Genomic DNA, 19,901 nt, shown 5'->3' with positions numbered 1-19,901 from the left:
CTACAGGGAAATACGACAGTATTACTACAGGAAAATACGACAGTATTACTACAGGGAAATACTACAGTACTACTACAAGGAAATACTACAGTATTACTACAGGGAAACACTACAGTATTACTACAGGGAAATACTACAGTATTACTACAGAAATACTACAGTATTACTACAGGGAAATACTACAGTATTACTACAGGGAAATACTACAGTACTACTACAAGGAAATATTACAGTATTACTACAGGGAAATACTACAGTGTTACTACAGGGAAATACTACAGTATTACTACAGGGAAATACTAACAGTATTCTACAGGGAAATACTACAGTATTACTACAGGAAATACGACAGTATTACTACAGGGAAAATACGACAGTATTACTACAGAGAAATACTACAGTAGTTACTACAGGGAAATACTAACAATATTACTACAGGGAAATACTACAGTACTACTACAGGGAAATACTACAGTATTACTACAGGGAAATACTACAGTACTACTACAGGGAAATACTACAGTATACTACAGGGAAAACACTACAGTATACTACAGGAAAATACGACAGTATTACTACAGGGAAATACTACAGTACTACTACAAGGAAATACTACAGTATTACTACAGGGAATACTACAGCGTACTACTACAGGGAAATACTACAGTATTACTACAGGGAATTTACAGTACTACTACAAGGAAATACTACAGAATTACTACAGGGAAACACTACAGTATTACTTACAGGGAAATACTGCAGTACTAATACATGAAAATATTACAGTATAACTAAAGGAAATCTGCAATAACACTACAGGAAAATACTGCAATATTACTACAGGAAAATACTGCAATATTACTACAGGAAAATACTGCAGTACTACTACAGGAAAATACTACAGTATTACTACAGGAAAATACTGCAGTACGACTACAGGAAAATACTACAGTACTACTACAGGAAAATACTGCAATATTACTACAGGAAAAATACTGCAGTACTACTACAGGAAATACTACAGTACTACTACAGGAAAATACTGCAATATACTACGGAAAATACTGCAGTACTCTACAGGAAAATACTACAGTATTACTACAGGGAAAATACTGCAGTACGACTACAGGAAATACTGCAGTACTACTACAGGAAAATACTGCAATATTACTACAGGAAAATACTGCAAGTACGACTACAGGAAATACTGCAGTACGACTACAGGAAAACACTGCAGTACTACTACAGGAAATACTGCAATATTACTACAGGAAATACTGCAGTACGACTACAGGAAAATACTGCAGTACGACTACAGGAAAATACTGCAGTACGACTACAGGAAATACTGCAGTACTACTACAGGAAAATACTACAGTATTACTACAGGAAAATACTGCAGTACGACTACAGGAAAATACTGCAGTACGACTACAGGAAAATACTGCAGTACTACTACAGGAAAATACTGCAATATTACTACAGGAAATACTACAGTATTACTACAGGAAAATACTACAGTACTACTACAGGAAAATACTGCAGTACTACTACAGGAAAATACTGCAATATTACTACAGGAAAATACTACAGTACTACTACAGGGAAATACTACAGTATTACTACAGGGAAACACTACAGTATTACTACAGGGAAATACTACAGTATTACTACAGAAAATACGACAGTATTATACAGGGAAATACTACAGTACTACTACAAGGAAATACTACAGTATTACTACAGGGAAAACACTACAGTATTACTACAGGGAAATACTACAGTATTACTACAGGAATTACTACAGTATTACTACAGGGAAATACTACAGTATTACTACAGGGAAATACTACAGTACTACTACAGGGAAATACTACAGTACTACTACAAGGAAATATTACAGTATTACTACAGGGAAATACTACAGTGTTACTACAGGGAAATTACTACAGTATTACTACAGGGAAATACTACAGTATTACTACAGGGAAATACTACAGTATTACTACAGGAAAATACGACAGTATTACTACAGGAAAATACGACAGTATTACTACAGAGAAATACTACAGTATTACTACAGGGAAATACTACAGTATTACTACAGGGAATACTACAGTACTACTACAGGGAAATACTACAGTATTACTACAGGGAAATACTACAGTACTACTACAGGGAAATACGACAGTATTACTACAGGAAAATACGACAGTATTACTACAGGGAAATACTACAGTACTACTACAAGGAAATACTACAGTATTACTACAGGGAAACACTACAGTATTACTACAGGGAAATACTACAGTATTACTACATGGGAAATACTACAGTATTACTACAGGGAAATACTACAGTATTACTACAGGGAAATACTACAGTACTACTACAAGGAAATATTACAGTATTACTACAGGGAAATACTAGCAGTGTTACTACAGGGAAAATACTACAGTATTACTACAGGGAAATACTACAGTATTACTACAGGGAAATACTACAGTATTACTACAGGAAAATACGACAGTATTACTACAGGAAATACGACAGTATTACTACAGAGAAATACTACAGTATTACTACAGGGAAATACTACAATATTACTACAGGGAAATACTACAGTACTACTACAGGGGAAATACTACAGTCATTACTACAGGGAAATACTCACAGTACTACTACAGGGAAATACCAACAAGTATTACTACAGGGAAACACTACAGTATTACTACAGGAAAATACGACAGTATTAACTACAGGGAAATACTACAGTACTACTACAAGGAAATACTACAGTATTACTACAGGGAAATACTACAGTACTACTACAGGGAAATACTACAGTATTACTACAGGGAAATATTACAGTACTAACTACAAGGAAATAACTACAGTATTACTACAGGGAAACACTACAGTATTACTACAGGGAATACTGCAGTACTAATACATGAAAAATATTACAGTATAACTAAAGGAAAATACTGCAATAACACTACAGGAAAATACTGCAATATTACTACCAGGAAAATACTGCAATATTACTACAGGAAAATACTGCAGTACTACTACAGGAAAATACTACAGTATTACTACAGGAAAATACTGCAGTACGACTACAGGAAAATACTACAGTACTACTACAGGAAAATACTGCAATATTACTACAGGAAAATACTGCAGTACTACTACAGGAAAATACTACAGTATTACTACAGGAAAATACTGCAGTACGACTACAGGAAAATACTGCAGTACTACTACAGGAAAATACTGCAATATTACTACAGGAAAATACTGCAGTACGACTACAGGAAAATACTGCACTACTACTACAGGAAAATACTGCAATATTACTACAGGAAATACTACAGTATTACTACAGGAAATACTACAGTACTACTACAGGAAAATACTGCAGTACTACTACAGGAAATACTGCAATATTACTACAGGAAAATACTGCAGTACTACTACAGGAAAATACTGCAATATTACTACAGGAAAATACTGCAGTACTACTACAGGAAAATACTGCATTACTACAGGAAAATACTACAGTATTACTACAGGAAAATACTGCAATATTACTACAGGAAAATACTACAGTATTACTACAGGAAAATACTACAGTATTACTACAGGAAAATATTAAAGTACTACTACAGGGAACACTACAGTATTAACTACAGGGAAATACTACAGTATTACTACAGGGAAATACTACAGTATTACTACAGGGAAATACTACAGTACTACTACAAGGAAATACTACAGTATTACTACAGGAAAATATTAAAGTACTACTACAGGGAAATACTACAGTGTTTACTACGGGAAATACTACAGTATTACTACAGGAATACTACAGTATTACTACAGGGAAAACTCAGTACTAACTTACAGGGAAATACTACAGTACTACTACAAGGAAATATTACAGTATTACTACAGGGAATACTACAGTATTACTACAGGGAAATACTACAGTATTACTACAGGAAAATACGACAGTATTACTACAGGGAAATACTACAGTAACTACTACAAGGAAATACTACAGTATTACTACAGGGAACACTACAGTATTACTACAGGGAAATACGCAGTATTACTACAGGGAAATACTACAGTACTACTACAAGGAAATACTACAGTATTACTACAGGGAAACACTACAGTACTACTACAGGGGAAATACTACAGTATTACTACAGGGAAATACTACAGTACTACTACAAGGAAATACTTACAGTATTACTACAGGGAAACACTACAGTATTACTACAGGAAAATACGACAGTACTACTACAAGGAACAATACACGTATACTACAGGGAAATACTACAGTACTACTACAGGGAAATACTACAGTATTACTACAGGGAAATCTACAGTACTCTACAAGGAATACTACAGTATTACTACAGGGAAACACTACAGTTTACTACAGGGAAATATACAGTACTACTACAGGGAAATACCTACAGTATTACTACAGGAAATATTAAAGTACTACTACAGGGAATACTACAGTATTAACTACAGGGAAATACTACAGTACTACTACAGGGAAATACTACAGTATATACAGATAAATACGACAGTATTACTACAAGGGAAATACTACAGTGTTACTACAGAAATACGACAGTACTACTACAAGGAAATATTACAGTATTACTACAGGAAATATTAAAGTACTACTACAGGGAAATACTACAGTATTACTACAGGGAATACTACAGTATTACTACAGGGAATACTACAGTATTACTACAGGAAATACGACAGTAATTACTACAGGGAAATACTATACAGTATCTACAAGGAAATATTACAGTATTACTACAGGAAAATATTAAAGTACTACTACAGGAAAATACGACAGTATTACTACAGGGAATACTACATGTATTACTACAGGGAAATACTACAGTATTACTACAGGGAAATACTGCAGTATCAAGTAGGGCAGAATACCTGCAGTATAACTGGCAATACCACATAAGGGTACTGCAGTATCACTCTGAGGCCGTTTTCAGGTGAACTACCTGTTGGAGTGTGGCTGCGGTTGCCGTGGCGATGGTTGCTAAGTTGGTGATGGACGTCACCAGGGAGGCGTTAACCTCCAGCAACCGTGGGAGACACTTTCCTGTTACTGTCCTCATGGAGACACCTGCCTGACACACAAGAGACACACACCTGTCAGACACACCTGTCCATGTGTGTTTCTGAGGTTGTGAGTTCCACCTGAAGTCAGGAGCACTCCACTCACCTGTAGTGCCTTGACGACCACTGTGGCGATGGTGCCGATGGCTCTCAGGTGAGAACCAGCCTAACTCCACCCATTGGGGATGGTCCTGAGGATTCTACTGCTGTACCTGGAGCTCCTTTTCAGCACAACCTACACACACACACACACACACACACACACAGACGTTTGTACTTCTATCTTAGTGAGGACATCCATAGGCGTAATACATTTCTAGAGCCTACCCTAACCTTACCATCACAACTGATTGCCTAACCCTAATCCTTACCCTAACCAAAACCTCAATTTCATACCTGTATCTCTAAAAACAACGTCTCTTGCTCACCCTCCAACCATGGCTGTTTTCAAGTGAGGACCGGCCAAAATGTCCTCACTTTGATAGTTAATGCAGAAAATGGTTCTCACAATGTAAACAAGCACAAGCACAAGCACAAGCACACACACACACACACACACACACACACACACACACACACACCACACACAACACACACACACACACACACACACACACACCGTGTGATAGCTACCTGTGTGCAGAGGTGTGGTAGTTAACGAGTTACTTACTCCGTCTCATTTATTTACGTAACTTAAAAAAAAACACTTCTGAGAGCAGTTTCTCTCTGCCATACTCTTTACTTGAGTAGATCTGTGAAGAAGAAACGCTGCTATGACTCTGTTACACCGGGGCTACATCCCTCATTACTTTTCATTTACCACATTAGATCTGCTTTATTTTGCTGAGAGATGCCCCAGTAGATCTACCACATGACCGTGATTCACCAATCAGACGCAGCAACAAGAATCACGTGACTCCGTTTTCACCCAACGTCATCCTGTGGTCACATCAGCGGCACAAACTCTTCACACGTTGCAGACAGGGAATGAAAAAACGGGGGTGTTTTCTACAAGTTTGACTTGCATCGGAGTTCCGATATGAGCATGATATGTGTGTCTCTGCTTTTGTCTTCTGTTTACTAACACAGGCTAAGTGAAGCGTGACCGTCAGGCTTGATAGGTCATGTGGGTGGGGGGTTAGGATATTCAGGTCAGCCATAGTTCTAAGGTATTTTCTCTCTACTGAGCCTGGGCCCATTTGAGGAAGTGAAACACAGTATGTGTTGTCCTGGAAGTAGTTTTCACTGTTCAAACATACAAACATGACCTTACTACAGGTATTTGTTTCAAAGCTTTATGTTGTGAAAAACTGAGATTCTGGAAATTTGTGTTTCTTGTGCCTTAACTTGGTCATTTTGTAAAGATGTTGTTTATTTTGCTATTTTTTTTTTTGGTTTTATTATTTGGAAATACCAGAACTTTGACATTATTTTACATTTTTGTCTGTCTGATCTCATCATTTCTAAAAAAAACAAATCCAGACATTACAATCCAACAGTTACTCAGTATTTCAGTACTCGAGTAGGTCTTCTCACACAAATACTTTACTCTTACTTGAGTAATTTGACTACTTTTTACTTATACTTGAGTGACATTTTGAAGTAATGTTACTCTTACTTGAGTACAATTTTTGGCTACTCTACCCACCATCTCTCTGTGTGTTCGCTACCTGTGTGTTAGCTACCTGTGTGTTAGCTACCTGTGTGACCCCCTGCTGGGTTGGCTGCAGAGATCTTGGGGAGGCGGTGATTATTTTTCCGGCTGTTCCTGGGCGTCCCCATCTTGGTGGTGAGGAATGTGATTGGACTGTTGCCACCTGTAGGGGGAGGAGCTTCATTCAGTCCTTTAAACATAACCCCAGCTCAGGTGTGTTCAGGTGTGCGATGCTGTACCTGCTGCCCCCTGCAGCGCTGACCACTGGAATGGTCTTGATGATGGTGGGTTGGACCAGCCTGCACGGTGCTCAGGGATGGTGGTGGGCTTCCCCATCTGCAGACGTCACCAATTCAAGATGGTTCCTGGAGCAGAGCGGCCTTTGTCTGCACACACAGGGATACAGATCAGGCTGCTGCATGTATCTAACGAAGCAAAAGTTCTACCTTCAGACTACAAACTATTTGACTTCAGGACTGAATCCTTGTTCCTCCTTCCATCTCCTCTAACAGTTCTGACCAACCTCCTACCAACACTGAATTTCACCCACAATACCTTTTAAACCAGAAACACATCCAGGAACCAAAGGATTGTTTCTAGTAACTCTGAATGTTCACACGAGACACATCCATAATACTGTATGATCACAGCTGGTTATAGAGAAACTCAACAGAAACCGATTAGTGTTAGACTTGAGACACCTGGATGGATTTAATAACTGAATCCAGATGTCAGTTTTGACCAGAACTCAGAATGTTTCTCCTCCTAAATGTCATGGTTCTAATTCTGGACCCTCCTCTATGGACTTCAAGGACCTGGAATGTTCTAAGTGGGACTAAACAAAGACTGGAAGCAGGAAAGGAGAACGTCCCCCAGAGAAAGTTCTAGAGTAGACCTACTGACAGCTGGATAAAGTTCTAGAGTAGCCTACCGACACACTCTAAGAAAGTTCTAAGTAGACCTACCGACAACTGGAGAAAGTTCTGGAGTAGACCTACCGACAACTGGAGAAAGTTCTGGAGTAGACCTACCGACACCTGGAGAAAGTTCTAGAGTAGACCTACCGACAACTGGAGAAGTTCTAGAGTAGACCTACTGACAGCTGGATAAAGTTCCAGAGTAGACCTACGACAATTGAGAAAAGTTCTGGAGTAGACTACCGACACTCTAGAAGTTCTAGAGTAGACCTACCGAACCTGGAGAAAAGTTTCTAGAGTAGACCTACCAACACCTGGAGAAAGTCTGGAGTAGACCCTACCAACACCTGGAGAAAGTTCTAGAGTAGACCTACCAACACCCTGGAGAAAGTTCTAGAGTAGACCTACCAACACCTGGAGAAAGTTCTAGAGTAGACCTACCACACCTGGAGAAAGTTCTGGAGTAGACTACCAACACCTGGAGAAAGTTCTAGAGTAGACCTACCGACAACTGGAGAAAGTTCTAGAGTAGACCTACCAACACCTGGAGAAAGTTCTGGAGTAGACCGACAACACCTGGAGAAGTTCTAGAGTAGACCTACCAACACCTGGAGAAAGTTCTAGAGTAGACCTAACCGACAACTGGAGAAAGTTCTGGAGTAGACCTACCCGACAACTGGAGAAAGATCTAGAGTAGACCTACCAACACCTGGAGAAAGTTCTAGAGTAGACCTACCAACACCTGGAGAAAGTTCTAGAGTAGACCTACCAACACCTGGAGAAAGTTCTAGAGTAGACCTACCGACAACTGGGAAAAAGATCTAGAGTAACCTACCGACAACTAGACAGTTGTCGGTAGGTCTACTCTAGAACTTTCTCCAGGAGATGTTCTCCTCTGTGGACTTCAAGGACCTGGAATTCTGGAAATGTTCCCAGTTCTGAAGATAGAACTCTGATCATTGATAAAGTTTCTGCAGAATGAAGAACCAGATGTTCTCAGGAGGGAACTGATTGATTTTTCACTGAAGAAATATTCTCCAACAGAAGTGCTGCCTCATTCTTCATACTTTATATTTCATATTGGACCTCTGTGAGGGATCTAGAAGACATACTGGGTCAGACTGGTTCAGTGCTGACAGTTGCTCCACTATTTGTTAAAAAGAAATGAAGAAACATCTAAAGACAGCCTGTAATATATATATATAGCACCCTCCTATAATTAGGTTAAGATGTGTTGAAACCCTTAAAATAAATTCAATTTTTATTGCAGAAGCTTACCTCTCACACTGAAAATCGTAGAAAAATGTATGATAGGAGAAAAATTAGGTGCCGTTTTGTTGCAGAAGGGGGTTTACAAAGTATTAACATCAGAGGTGCTAATATTGTGGCACACATGATTTGATGTAAAATAATTATTTCTTAATGTGTGATTTTTTCCCCACTGAATAATGCACTTGAATAAAGGTTGGATTTTGCTCTTTTTTCATTGTGATCCTATATTATTTAGAAAAAAACTGAATCTATTACAAGCTGAAGAACACATCTTAGCCACGGGTGCCAATAATTATGGAGGGCTCTGCAGATATATAGAGGAGTACCTGGAGAATCTGGGTTACTGGGCTGCTCCCAGTCTGACCAGTAGCAGTTCTGCTCTGAACTGCTGACATGACCTTCCCCAGGTTACCAATCTGAAACAGAGACAGTGATCTGTCTTTATATCCAGTCCACATGATTGGCTGAGTGTCGATCATGTGAGAGTACATCTGAGTGGCCGGGAAACTCGCCTGGAGAGGACAAGAACCACCTCAAACTGTGTTGTGTTGTTGATCAGATTGTGTTGTTGTTGTTGTGCTTTTCTGTTGTTGTTGTTGTTTTGTTGTGGGTGTTGTAACTGTGTGGTGTTGTTGTGTTAGTGTTGTTGCTATGTGTTGTATTGTTGCATTATTGTGTTGTGTTGCTGTTCTTGTATTGGGCTTTTGTGTGTTGTTGTGTCGAAGTATTATGTTATTGCTGTATTGTGTTGTTGTTGTGTTGTTATTGTGTTGTGTTATTGTGTATTGTGTGGATGTGTTGTGTTGTTATTGTATCGTGTTATGTTATTGTGGTTGTTGATTGTGTTATTGTGTTGTCGTTGTTGTGTTATTGTGTTGTGTTGTGATTGTGTTGTGATTGTGTTATTGTGTATTGTGTTGTTGTGTTATTGGGGTTGTTGTTGTATTGTTATTGTGTTGCGTTACTGTTGTATTGTGTTGTGTTATTGTGTTGCATTGTGTTATTGCATTGTCATTGTGTGTTGTTATTGTGTTGTTGTATTGTGTTATTGTTGTATTGTGTTGTGATTGTGTTGTTGTATTGTTTATTGTGTTGCGTTATTGTTGTGTTGTTGTTTTTGATGTATTGTGTTATTGTTGTGTTGTTATTGTGTTACGTTGTGTTGCGTTATTGTTGTATTGTGTTGTTTTTGATGTATTGTGTTATTGTTGTGTTATTGTGTTGTGTTATGTTGTTGTTGTGTTGTATTGTGTTATTGTGTTGTCATTATTGTGTTGTTGTGTTGTGATTGTGTTGTTATTGTGTTGTGTTATTGTGTTGAGTTAGTGTTGTTGTGTTGTGATTGTGTTGTTATTGTTGTATTGTGTTGTTGTGTTGTTATTGGGTTGTTGTGTTATTGTGTTGTGTTATGTTGTTGTTGTGTTGTATTGTGTTATTGTGTTGTCATTATTGTGTTGTTGTGTTTGTGATTGTGTTGTGATTGTGTGTGTTATTGTGTTGAGTTAGTGTTGTTGTGTTGTGATTGTGTTGTTATTGTTGTATTGTGTTGTTGTGTTGTTATTGGGTTGTTGTGTTATTGTGTTGCGTTACTGTTGTGTTGTTGTGTTGTTATTGTGTCGTTATTGTGTTGTGTTATTGTTGTATTGTGTTGTGTTGTTATTGTGTTGTTGTATTGTATTGTTGTTGATGTGTTATTGTGTTATGTTGCGTTATTGTTGTATTGTGTTGTTGTGTTTTTGATGTATTGTGTTATTGTTGTGCTGTTATTGTGTTGTTGTGTTGTCGTCGCTACCACTTTCATGCTGCTGGGTTCTGGACTGATCTTCGTTGCAGGCGTTAATGTGACGTTTCTGGATGGAGGGATCTTCTGTGTCGCTGCAGCTTCAGCTCCCAGATCAGCCATGCTGCTCATATGAGGACTGCTGCTGATTGGCTGAGAGACAGGAAGAAGGCGTCACATGGTGCAGTGAGAGCTGTGATGTCAGTGAGGTCAGAGTCATACCAGGTGTGTTTACCCGTCTGACCGGGCCGAGCAGGTACGTTAACACCGACACCTGCGGGGAGAGTCGGCATGGCAACCGGAGATGTGGGCGTGGCCTGTCTCACTGTGCTGATGGAGGCTCCACCAACTGAGCATGGAGCTGCTGCCACCTTCAGGACGGCTGCAGAAACACAGCTGACAGGTGAGGGACAGTCCCATTTGCCTGTCCTGCATCTACCTGTACAGGTGTGACACTCACCTGGCGCTGTAGCGGCCAGGAGGGCGCTCTGGACGGCCGATGACGGAGCTCCAGGTGTGATGGTGAGGGCGGGGCTGGATCCAGGTGAGGGGGTCACAGGTGAGGCAGGAACATCGCACCTTTGCAGCTGCAGCAGGTAGGTGTCAGCGGTCTGAGACGGCCCCAGCTCACCTCCAGAGACGACGTGTTGGCCCGGACTAGCTGTACCCGGGACGGGGCGCAGGGACGCTCTGATGACGCACAGGTGGGACAGGTAAACAAACAGCTTCCTGTCCTCAGGTGTGTATGTGGGGATCCTCACCTGTCTCCAGATACCACAGGTCCTTGCAGCACACCTGGCCGTGCCAGGCCTTGCGGTATCCATCTCTGCCACTCCACACATAGAGTCTGGAGTTGATGGCCACGCTGCAGTGACCCGCCCGAGCTTTGGGGACGCTGTCCTCCACGCTGTCCATCACAACCGTCTCCCAGCACGACGAGTCTGAGACAGGTGAGGAGACAGCCAATGAACAGTTGTCTGTGTGTGTGTGTGTGTGTGTGTGTGTGTGTGTGTGTGTGTGTGTGTGTGTGTGTGTGTGTGTGTGTGTGTGTACCCAGGTTGAGGCAGGCCAGTGTGTTGGTGCACTTCCACTCCTTCTCATGAGTCTCCACTTTAACTTCATCCATCATCAGAGGAACCCAACCTCCAAACACAAACATCCTGAGGACAGGTCAGTCATAGCAGGTCCTCCAAACATCACCAAGGTTCACTCTCCATACCTGGCTACATCTCCATGGTAACTGATGCTGAGGAGCTCGATCTCCATGGTAACTGATGCTGAACGGTCTGAACGTTCCTAAAACCTCTGAATGAATCCGTTACAGCATCACACATTGGATGCATCCTGTTACCATGGAAACCTGCATGTATCCAGCTGCTGATGCAGACATCCCATAAATGTGTTTTAATGTTTTTGTCTGTTCACTCTGCTGGTCCTGCAGCTGATAGATCATTGATCATCTATTGGTATTTATTCAATCAATAACATTCATTTATTTTGGTTTGGTTCAAGTTAAAGTGATTTCCTGCATTATGGGATGGAGTCAGACCTGAATACACTTTAACAAACATCATGTTTAATCTATGAAGTTAAAGTTTAACAGCTCTGATGTGTCACTGATCAATAATCAGCTGTATTGATCAGTAAAATCAATATATTAACATGATGAGCAGTTTTCTAGCAGCATTCCTGTCCTGCATCATTTACAGCAGCACAACTTTAAAGTCCTCATTTTATTTTCCTCCTCGCTCTACATTAAAACTACCTGCTGACTGAAGGAGCAACCTGATTGGTCCGTTTACTGCAGAAGAGTCACATGACTCCTTAACCTGCTTTAATGTGAACAGAGTGAAGCAGAAAGTCTGAGTGAACAAAGAAAGTTGATGAACTCCTCCATGACACCCATTAACTGAGACTCAGGTGTATCAGAGCTCCTGGTCCAGCCCTCAGGTGATCACCTCCACCATCAGTGTTCCTGAGTCGTACCTGTTGTTGATGGCAGTGGCAGAATGCAGGCTGCGGGGGAGGGGGGCAGTCCCACTGAGGGCTGGTTTGCTCCACACCAGAGAGTCTGTGACATCATGAGGACAGAGCCAATCACAGGTAGGGAATAGTTCAGTGTGTCGCAGATCAACAGGTGAGTTCAGGTGTCTCACCTATGTCCAGGAACCACAGGTCTCCCAGCCTGCAGCCGTTCATCCCTCCGTAGATGATCAGCCTGCTGCTCGTCACCACCGCCGTGTGACTCTCTCTGGGAGGCGGAGCCTCACCTGATGTCACCGGAATCTCCCAGGCAACCACGCTGGAGCCTGGACGCAGCTGCAGGCAGTACAGGTCGTTCAGGTACCTGAGGACGGAGGACAGCTGAGGATGGAGGTCTGCACCAGGACCAGTAGAGCTCAGGGTTTCCTACCTGGGGATGTTCCTCTTGGGGTCTTCGCTGTCATTGGCCAGTCCTCCGAACAGGTAACAGCGGCTGCCAATCAGAGAGAAGCTGTGTCCAAGACGGGGGCAGGGGGGCGGACCGTTCCTCGGAGGTTTGGCCTTCAGACGCTTCCACTCCCAGCGACTGGCCTGAAGAAGCACAGGTACTGAACACCTGATCTAAGAGAACACAGCTGATCCAATAGAACACGGCTGATCCAAGAGAACACGGCTGATCTAAGAGAACACAGCTGATCCAAGAGAACACGGCTGATCCAATAGAACACGGCTGATCCAAGAGAACACGGCTGATCCAAGAGAACACGGCTGATCCAAGAGAACACGGCTGATCTAAGAGAACACGGCTGATCCAAGAGAACACGGCTGATCCAAGAGAACACGGCTGATCCAAGAGAACACGGCTGATCCAATAGAACACAGCTGATCCAAGAGAACACAGCTGATCCAAGAGAACACGGCTGATCCAATAGAACACGGCTGATCCAAGAGAACACGGCTGATCTAAGAGAACACGGCTGATCCAATAGAACACGGCTGATCCAAGAGAACACGGCTGATCCAATAGAACACGGCTGATCCAAGAGAACACGGCTGATCCAAGAGAACACAGCTGATCCAATAGAACACGGCTGATCTAAGAGAACACGGCTGATCCAATAGAACACGGCTGATCCAAGAGAACACGGCTGATCTAAGAGAACACGGCTGATCTAAGAGAACACAGCTGATCCAAGAGAACACGGCTGATCCAATAGAACACGGCTGATCCAAGAGAACACGGCTGATCCAAGAGAACACAGCTGATCCAAGAGAACACGGCTGATCCAATAGAACACGGCTGATCCAAGAGAACACGGCTGATCCAAGAGAACACGGCTGATCCAAGAGAACACAGCTGATCCAATAGAACACAGCTGATCCAAGAGAACACGGCTGATCCAATAGAACACGGCTGATCCAAGAGAACACGGCTGATCCAAGAGAACACGGCTGATCCAATAGAACACGGCTGATCCAAGAGAACACGGCTGATCCAAGAGAACACAGCTGATCCAATAGAACACAGCTGATCTAAGAGAACACGGCTGATCCAATAGAACACGGCTGATCCAAGAGAACACGGCTGATCCAAGAGAACACGGCTGATCCAATAGAACACGGCTGATCTAAGAGAACACGGCTGATCCAATAGAACACAGCTGATCCAAGAGAACACGGCTGATCCAATAGAACACGGCTGATCTAAGAGAACACGGCTGATCCAATAGAACACGGCTGATCCAATAGAACACGGCTGATCTAAGAGAACACGGCTGATCTAAGAGAACACGGCTGATCCAATAGAACACGGCTGATCCAATAGAACACGGCTGATCCAAGAGAACACGGCTGATCCAAGAGAACACGGCTGATCCAAGAGAACACAGCTGATCCAATAGAACACAGCTGATCTAAGAGAACACGGCTGATCCAATAGAACACGGCTGATCCAATAGAACACAGCTGATCCAAGAGAACACGGCTGATCCAATAGAACACGGCTGATCTAAGAGAACACGGCTGATCCAATAGAACACAGCTGATCCAAGAGAACACAGCTGATCCAATAGAACACGGCTGATCCAATAGAACACGGCTGATCTAAGAGAACACGGCTGATCCAATAGAACACGGCTGATCCAATAGAACACGGCTGATCCAATAGAACACGGCTGATCTAAGAGAACACGGCTGATCTAAGAGAACACGGCTGATCCAATAGAACACGGCTGATCCAATAGAACACGGCTGATCTAAGAGAACACGGCTGATCCAATAGAACACGGCTGATCTAAGAGAACACGGCTGATCCAATAGAACACGGCTGATCCAAGAGAACACGGCTGATCTAAGAGAACACAGCTGATCCAAGAGAACACGGCTGATCCAATAGAACACGGCTGATCCAAGAGAACACGGCTGATCCAAGAGAACACGGCTGATCCAAGAGAACACGGCTGATCCAAGAGAACACGGCTGATCCAAGAGAACACAGCTGATCCAATAGAACACGGCTGATCTAAGAGAACACGGCTGATCCAATAGAACACGGCTGATCCAATAGAACACGGCTGATCCAAGAGAACACGGCTGATCCAATAGAACACGGCTGATCTAAGAGAACACGGCTGATCCAATAGAACACGGCTGATCCAATAGAACACGGCTGATCCAAGAGAACACGGCTGATCCAATAGAACACGGCTGATCCAATAGAACACGGCTGATCCAATAGAACACGGCTGATCTAAGAGAACACGGCTGATCCAATAGAACACGGCTGATCCAATAGAACACGGCTGATCTAAGAGAACACGGCTGATCTAAGAGAACACGGCTGATCCAAGAGAACACGGCTGATCCAATAGAACACGGCTGATCCAATAGAACACGGCTGATCTAAGAGAACACGGCTGATCCAATAGAACACGGCTGATCCAATAGAACACGGCTGATCCAAGAGAACACGGCTGATCCAATAGAACACGGCTGATCCAATAGAACACGGCTGATCCAAGAGAACACAGCTGATCCAATAGAACACGGCTGATCCAAGAGAACACGGCTGATCCAATAGAACACGGCTGATCCAAGAGAACACGGCTGATCTAAGAGAACACAGCTGATCCAATAGAACACGGCTGATCCAAGAGAACACGGCTGATACAATAGAACACGGCTGATCCAAGAGAACACGGCTGATCCAAGAGAACACGGCTGATCTAAGAGAACACGGCTGATCCAAGAGAACACGGCTGATCCAATAGAACACGGCTGATCCAATAGAACACGGCTGATCCAATAGAACACGGCTGATCCAAGAGAACACGGCTGATCCAAGAGAACACGGCTGATCCAATAGAACACGGCTGATCCAAGAGAACACGGCTGATCCAAGAGAACACGGCTGATCCAATAGAACACGGCTGATCCAATAGAACACGGCTGATCTAAGAGAACACAGCTGATCCAATAGAACACGGCTGATCTAAGAGAACACGGCTGATCCAATAGAACACGGCTGATCCAAGAGAACACGGCTGATCTAAGAGAACACAGCTGATCCAAGAGAACACGGCTGATCCAATAGAACACGGCTGATCCAAGAGAACACGGCTGATCCAAGAGAACACAGCTGATCCAAGAGAACACGGCTGATCCAATAGAACACGGCTGATCCAAGAGAACACGGCTGATCCAAGAGAACACAGCTGATCCAATAGAACACAGCTGATCTAAGAGAACACGGCTGATCCAATAGAACACGGCTGATCCAATAGAACACGGCTGATCCAAGAGAACACGGCTGATCCAATAGAACACGGCTGATCTAAGAGAACACGGCTGATCCAATAGAACACAGCTGATCCAAGAGAACACAGCTGATCCAATAGAACACGGCTGATCCAAGAGAACACGGCTGATCCAATAGAACACGGCTGATCCAATAGAACACGGCTGATCTAAGAGAACACGGCTGATCCAATAGAACACGGCTGATCTAAGAGAACACGGCTGATCTAAGAGAACACGGCTGATCTAAGAGAACACGGCTGATCCAATAGAACACGGCTGATCCAATAGAACACGGCTGATCTAAGAGAACACGGCTGATCCAATAGAACACGGCTGATCCAATAGAACACGGCTGATCCAAGAGAACACGGCTGATCCAATAGAACACGGCTGATCCAAGAGAACACGGCTGATCCAAGAGAACACGGCTGATCCAAGAGAACACGGCTGATCCAATAGAACACGGCTGATCCAATAGAACACGGCTGATCCAAGAGAACACGGCTGATCCAAGAGAACACAGCTGATCTAAGAGAACACGGCTGATCCAATAGAACACGGCTGATCCAATAGAACACAGCTGATCCAAGAGAACACGGCTGATCCAATAGAACACGGCTGATCTAAGAGAACACGGCTGATCCAATAGAACACAGCTGATCCAAGAGAACACGGCTGATCCAATAGAACACGGCTGATCTAAGAGAACACGGCTGATCCAATAGAACACGGCTGATCCAATAGAACACGGCTGATCTAAGAGAACACGGCTGATCTAAGAGAACACGGCTGATCCAATAGAACACGGCTGATCCAATAGAACACGGCTGATCTAAGAGAACACGGCTGATCCAATAGAACACGGCTGATCTAAGAGAACACGGCTGATCCAATAGAACACGGCTGATCCAATAGAACACGGCTGATCTAAGAGAACACGGCTGATCCAAGAGAACACGGCTGATCCAATAGAACACGGCTGATCCAATAGAACACGGCTGATCTAAGAGAACACAGCTGATCTAAGAGAACACGGCTGATCCAATAGAACACGGCTGATCCAATAGAACACGGCTGATCTAAGAGAACACGGCTGATCCAATAGAACACGGCTGATCCAATAGAACACGGCTGATCTAAGAGAACACAGCTGATCCAATAGAACACGGCTGATCTAAGAGAACACGGCTGATCCAATAGAACACGGCTGATCCAAGAGAACACGGCTGATCTAAGAGAACACGGCTGATCCAAGAGAACACGGCTGATCCAATAGAACACGGCTGATCCAAGAGAACACGGCTGATCCAAGAGAACACGGCTGATCCAAGAGAACACGGCTGATCCAAGAGAACACGGCTGATCCAAGAGAACACGGCTGATCCAAGAGAACACGGCTGATCCAAGAGAACACAGCTGATCCAATAGAACACAGCTGATCTAAGAGAACACGGCTGATCCAATAGAACACGGCTGATCTAAGAGAACACAGCTGATCCAATAGAACACGGCTGATCCAAGAGAACACAGCTGATCCAATAGAACACGGCTGATCCAATAGAACACGGCTGATCCAATAGAACACGGCTGATCTAAGAGAACACGGCTGATCTAAGAGAACACGGCTGATCCAATAGAACACGGCTGATCCAATAGAACACGGCTGATCTAAGAGAACACGGCTGATCCAATAGAACACGGCTGATCCAATAGAACACGGCTGATCCAAGAGAACACGGCTGATCCAATAGAACACGGCTGATCCAAGAGAACACGGCTGATCCAAGAGAACACAGCTGATCCAAGAGAACACGGCTGATCCAAGAGAACACAGCTGATCCAAGAGAACACGGCTGATCCAAGAGAACACAGCTGATCCAATAGAACACAGCTGATCCAAGAGAACACAGCTGATCCAAGAGAACACGGCTGATCCAATAGAACACGGCTGATCCAAGAGAACACGGCTGATCCAAGAGAACACAGCTGATCCAATAGAACACAGCTGATCTAAGAGAACACGGCTGATCCAATAGAACACGGCTGATCCAATAGAACACAGCTGATCCAAGAGAACACGGCTGATCCAATAGAACACGGCTGATCTAAGAGAACACGGCTGATCCAATAGAACACAGCTGATCCAAGAGAACACGGCTGATCCAATAGAACACGGCTGATCTAAGAGAACACGGCTGATCCAATAGAACACGGCTGATCCAATAGAACACGGCTGATCCAATAGAACACAGCTGATCTAAGAGAACACGGCTGATCTAAGAGAACACGGCTGATCCAATAGAACACGGCTGATCCAATAGAACACGGCTGATCTAAGAGAACACGGCTGATCCAATAGAACACAGCTGATCTAAGAGAACACGGCTGATCCAATAGAACACGGCTGATCCAATAGAACACGGCTGATCTAAGAGAACACGGCTGATCCAATAGAACACGGCTGATCCAATAGAACACGGCTGATCTAAGAGAACACAGCTGATCTAAGAGAACACGGCTGATCCAATAGAACACGGCTGATCCAATAGAACACGGCTGATCCAATAGAACACGGCTGATCTAAGAGAACACGGCTGATCCAATAGAACACGGCTGATCCAATAGAACACAGCTGATCTAAGAGAACACGGCTGATCCAATAGAACACGGCTGATCTAAGAGAACACGGCTGATCCAATAGAACACGGCTGATCTAAGAGAACACAGCTGAACCCATTTGACGTCCTTAAAATCAGCTCATTGTTTTGAATCTACAACAACTTCAGAGGAAGAAATGAAGACATGCAGTGTTTCTGCTAGGATTTTTTTTCTGTAGGGGCAGCAGGCTCTCCCCACTACACACACACACACACACACACACACACACACACACACACACACACACACACACACACACACACACACACACACACACACACACACACACACACACACACACACACACACACACACACACACACACACACACACGGTACTGAGAGCTCCACAGTTATCAGTAGTTTACCTTAGTACTCGCGAGTACCCGAAACAGTGCATGACTGCTGTGAAGGTGGAGACATGCAGCGGTGGAGTGTTTGCGACGATTAAAAAAATTAAAAAATTAAAAGTGCAGCGCTGGAATTTTAGTCACGGCTGGTCGCCGCTGCAGAATGAATGTAGCACAAACCTTGATATGTCTGGTTTTACCTTCATACTATGAATATATCATTTATAAAACAGCATCTGGACTCAGTTTCTACCAGAACTCAGATGTTCCTCCTCCTAAATGTCATGGTTCTGTCTGCTGGACTGATGGAAGTTC

General features: G+C 43.2%; 1 protein-coding gene and 1 long non-coding RNA gene across 2 annotated transcripts in view; both read right to left on the bottom strand.

Moving 5' to 3' along the window:
• Positions 1–19,901, bottom strand: part of LOC127532973 (host cell factor 1-like) — a 35,029-nt gene that overhangs the window by 13,753 nt on the left and 1,375 nt on the right. Inside the window, 10 exon segments of the mRNA XM_051944913.1 lie at positions 5,058–5,182; positions 6,876–6,992; positions 11,034–11,180; positions 11,259–11,411; positions 11,414–11,488; positions 11,560–11,739; positions 11,852–11,958; positions 12,785–12,869; positions 12,955–13,145; positions 13,212–13,372. Coding sequence (XP_051800873.1) covers positions 5,058–5,182; positions 6,876–6,992; positions 11,034–11,180; positions 11,259–11,411; positions 11,414–11,488; positions 11,560–11,739; positions 11,852–11,958; positions 12,785–12,869; positions 12,955–13,145; positions 13,212–13,372 — 1,341 coding nt within the window.
• LOC127531544 (uncharacterized) lies at positions 7,195–10,960 on the bottom strand. The gene is made up of 3 exons (XR_007938680.1): positions 10,811–10,960; positions 9,345–9,434; positions 7,195–7,215 (listed from the first exon to the last, which is right to left on the bottom strand). It is a non-coding gene; the product is annotated as an uncharacterized LOC127531544 (long non-coding RNA).

The sequence above is a fragment of the Acanthochromis polyacanthus genome, chromosome 2 (genome assembly GCF_021347895.1).
Source record: "Acanthochromis polyacanthus isolate Apoly-LR-REF ecotype Palm Island chromosome 2, KAUST_Apoly_ChrSc, whole genome shotgun sequence".
Taxonomy (NCBI): Eukaryota; Metazoa; Chordata; class Actinopteri; family Pomacentridae; genus Acanthochromis; species Acanthochromis polyacanthus.
This window is presented reverse-complemented; position numbering and strand designations above follow the sequence as displayed.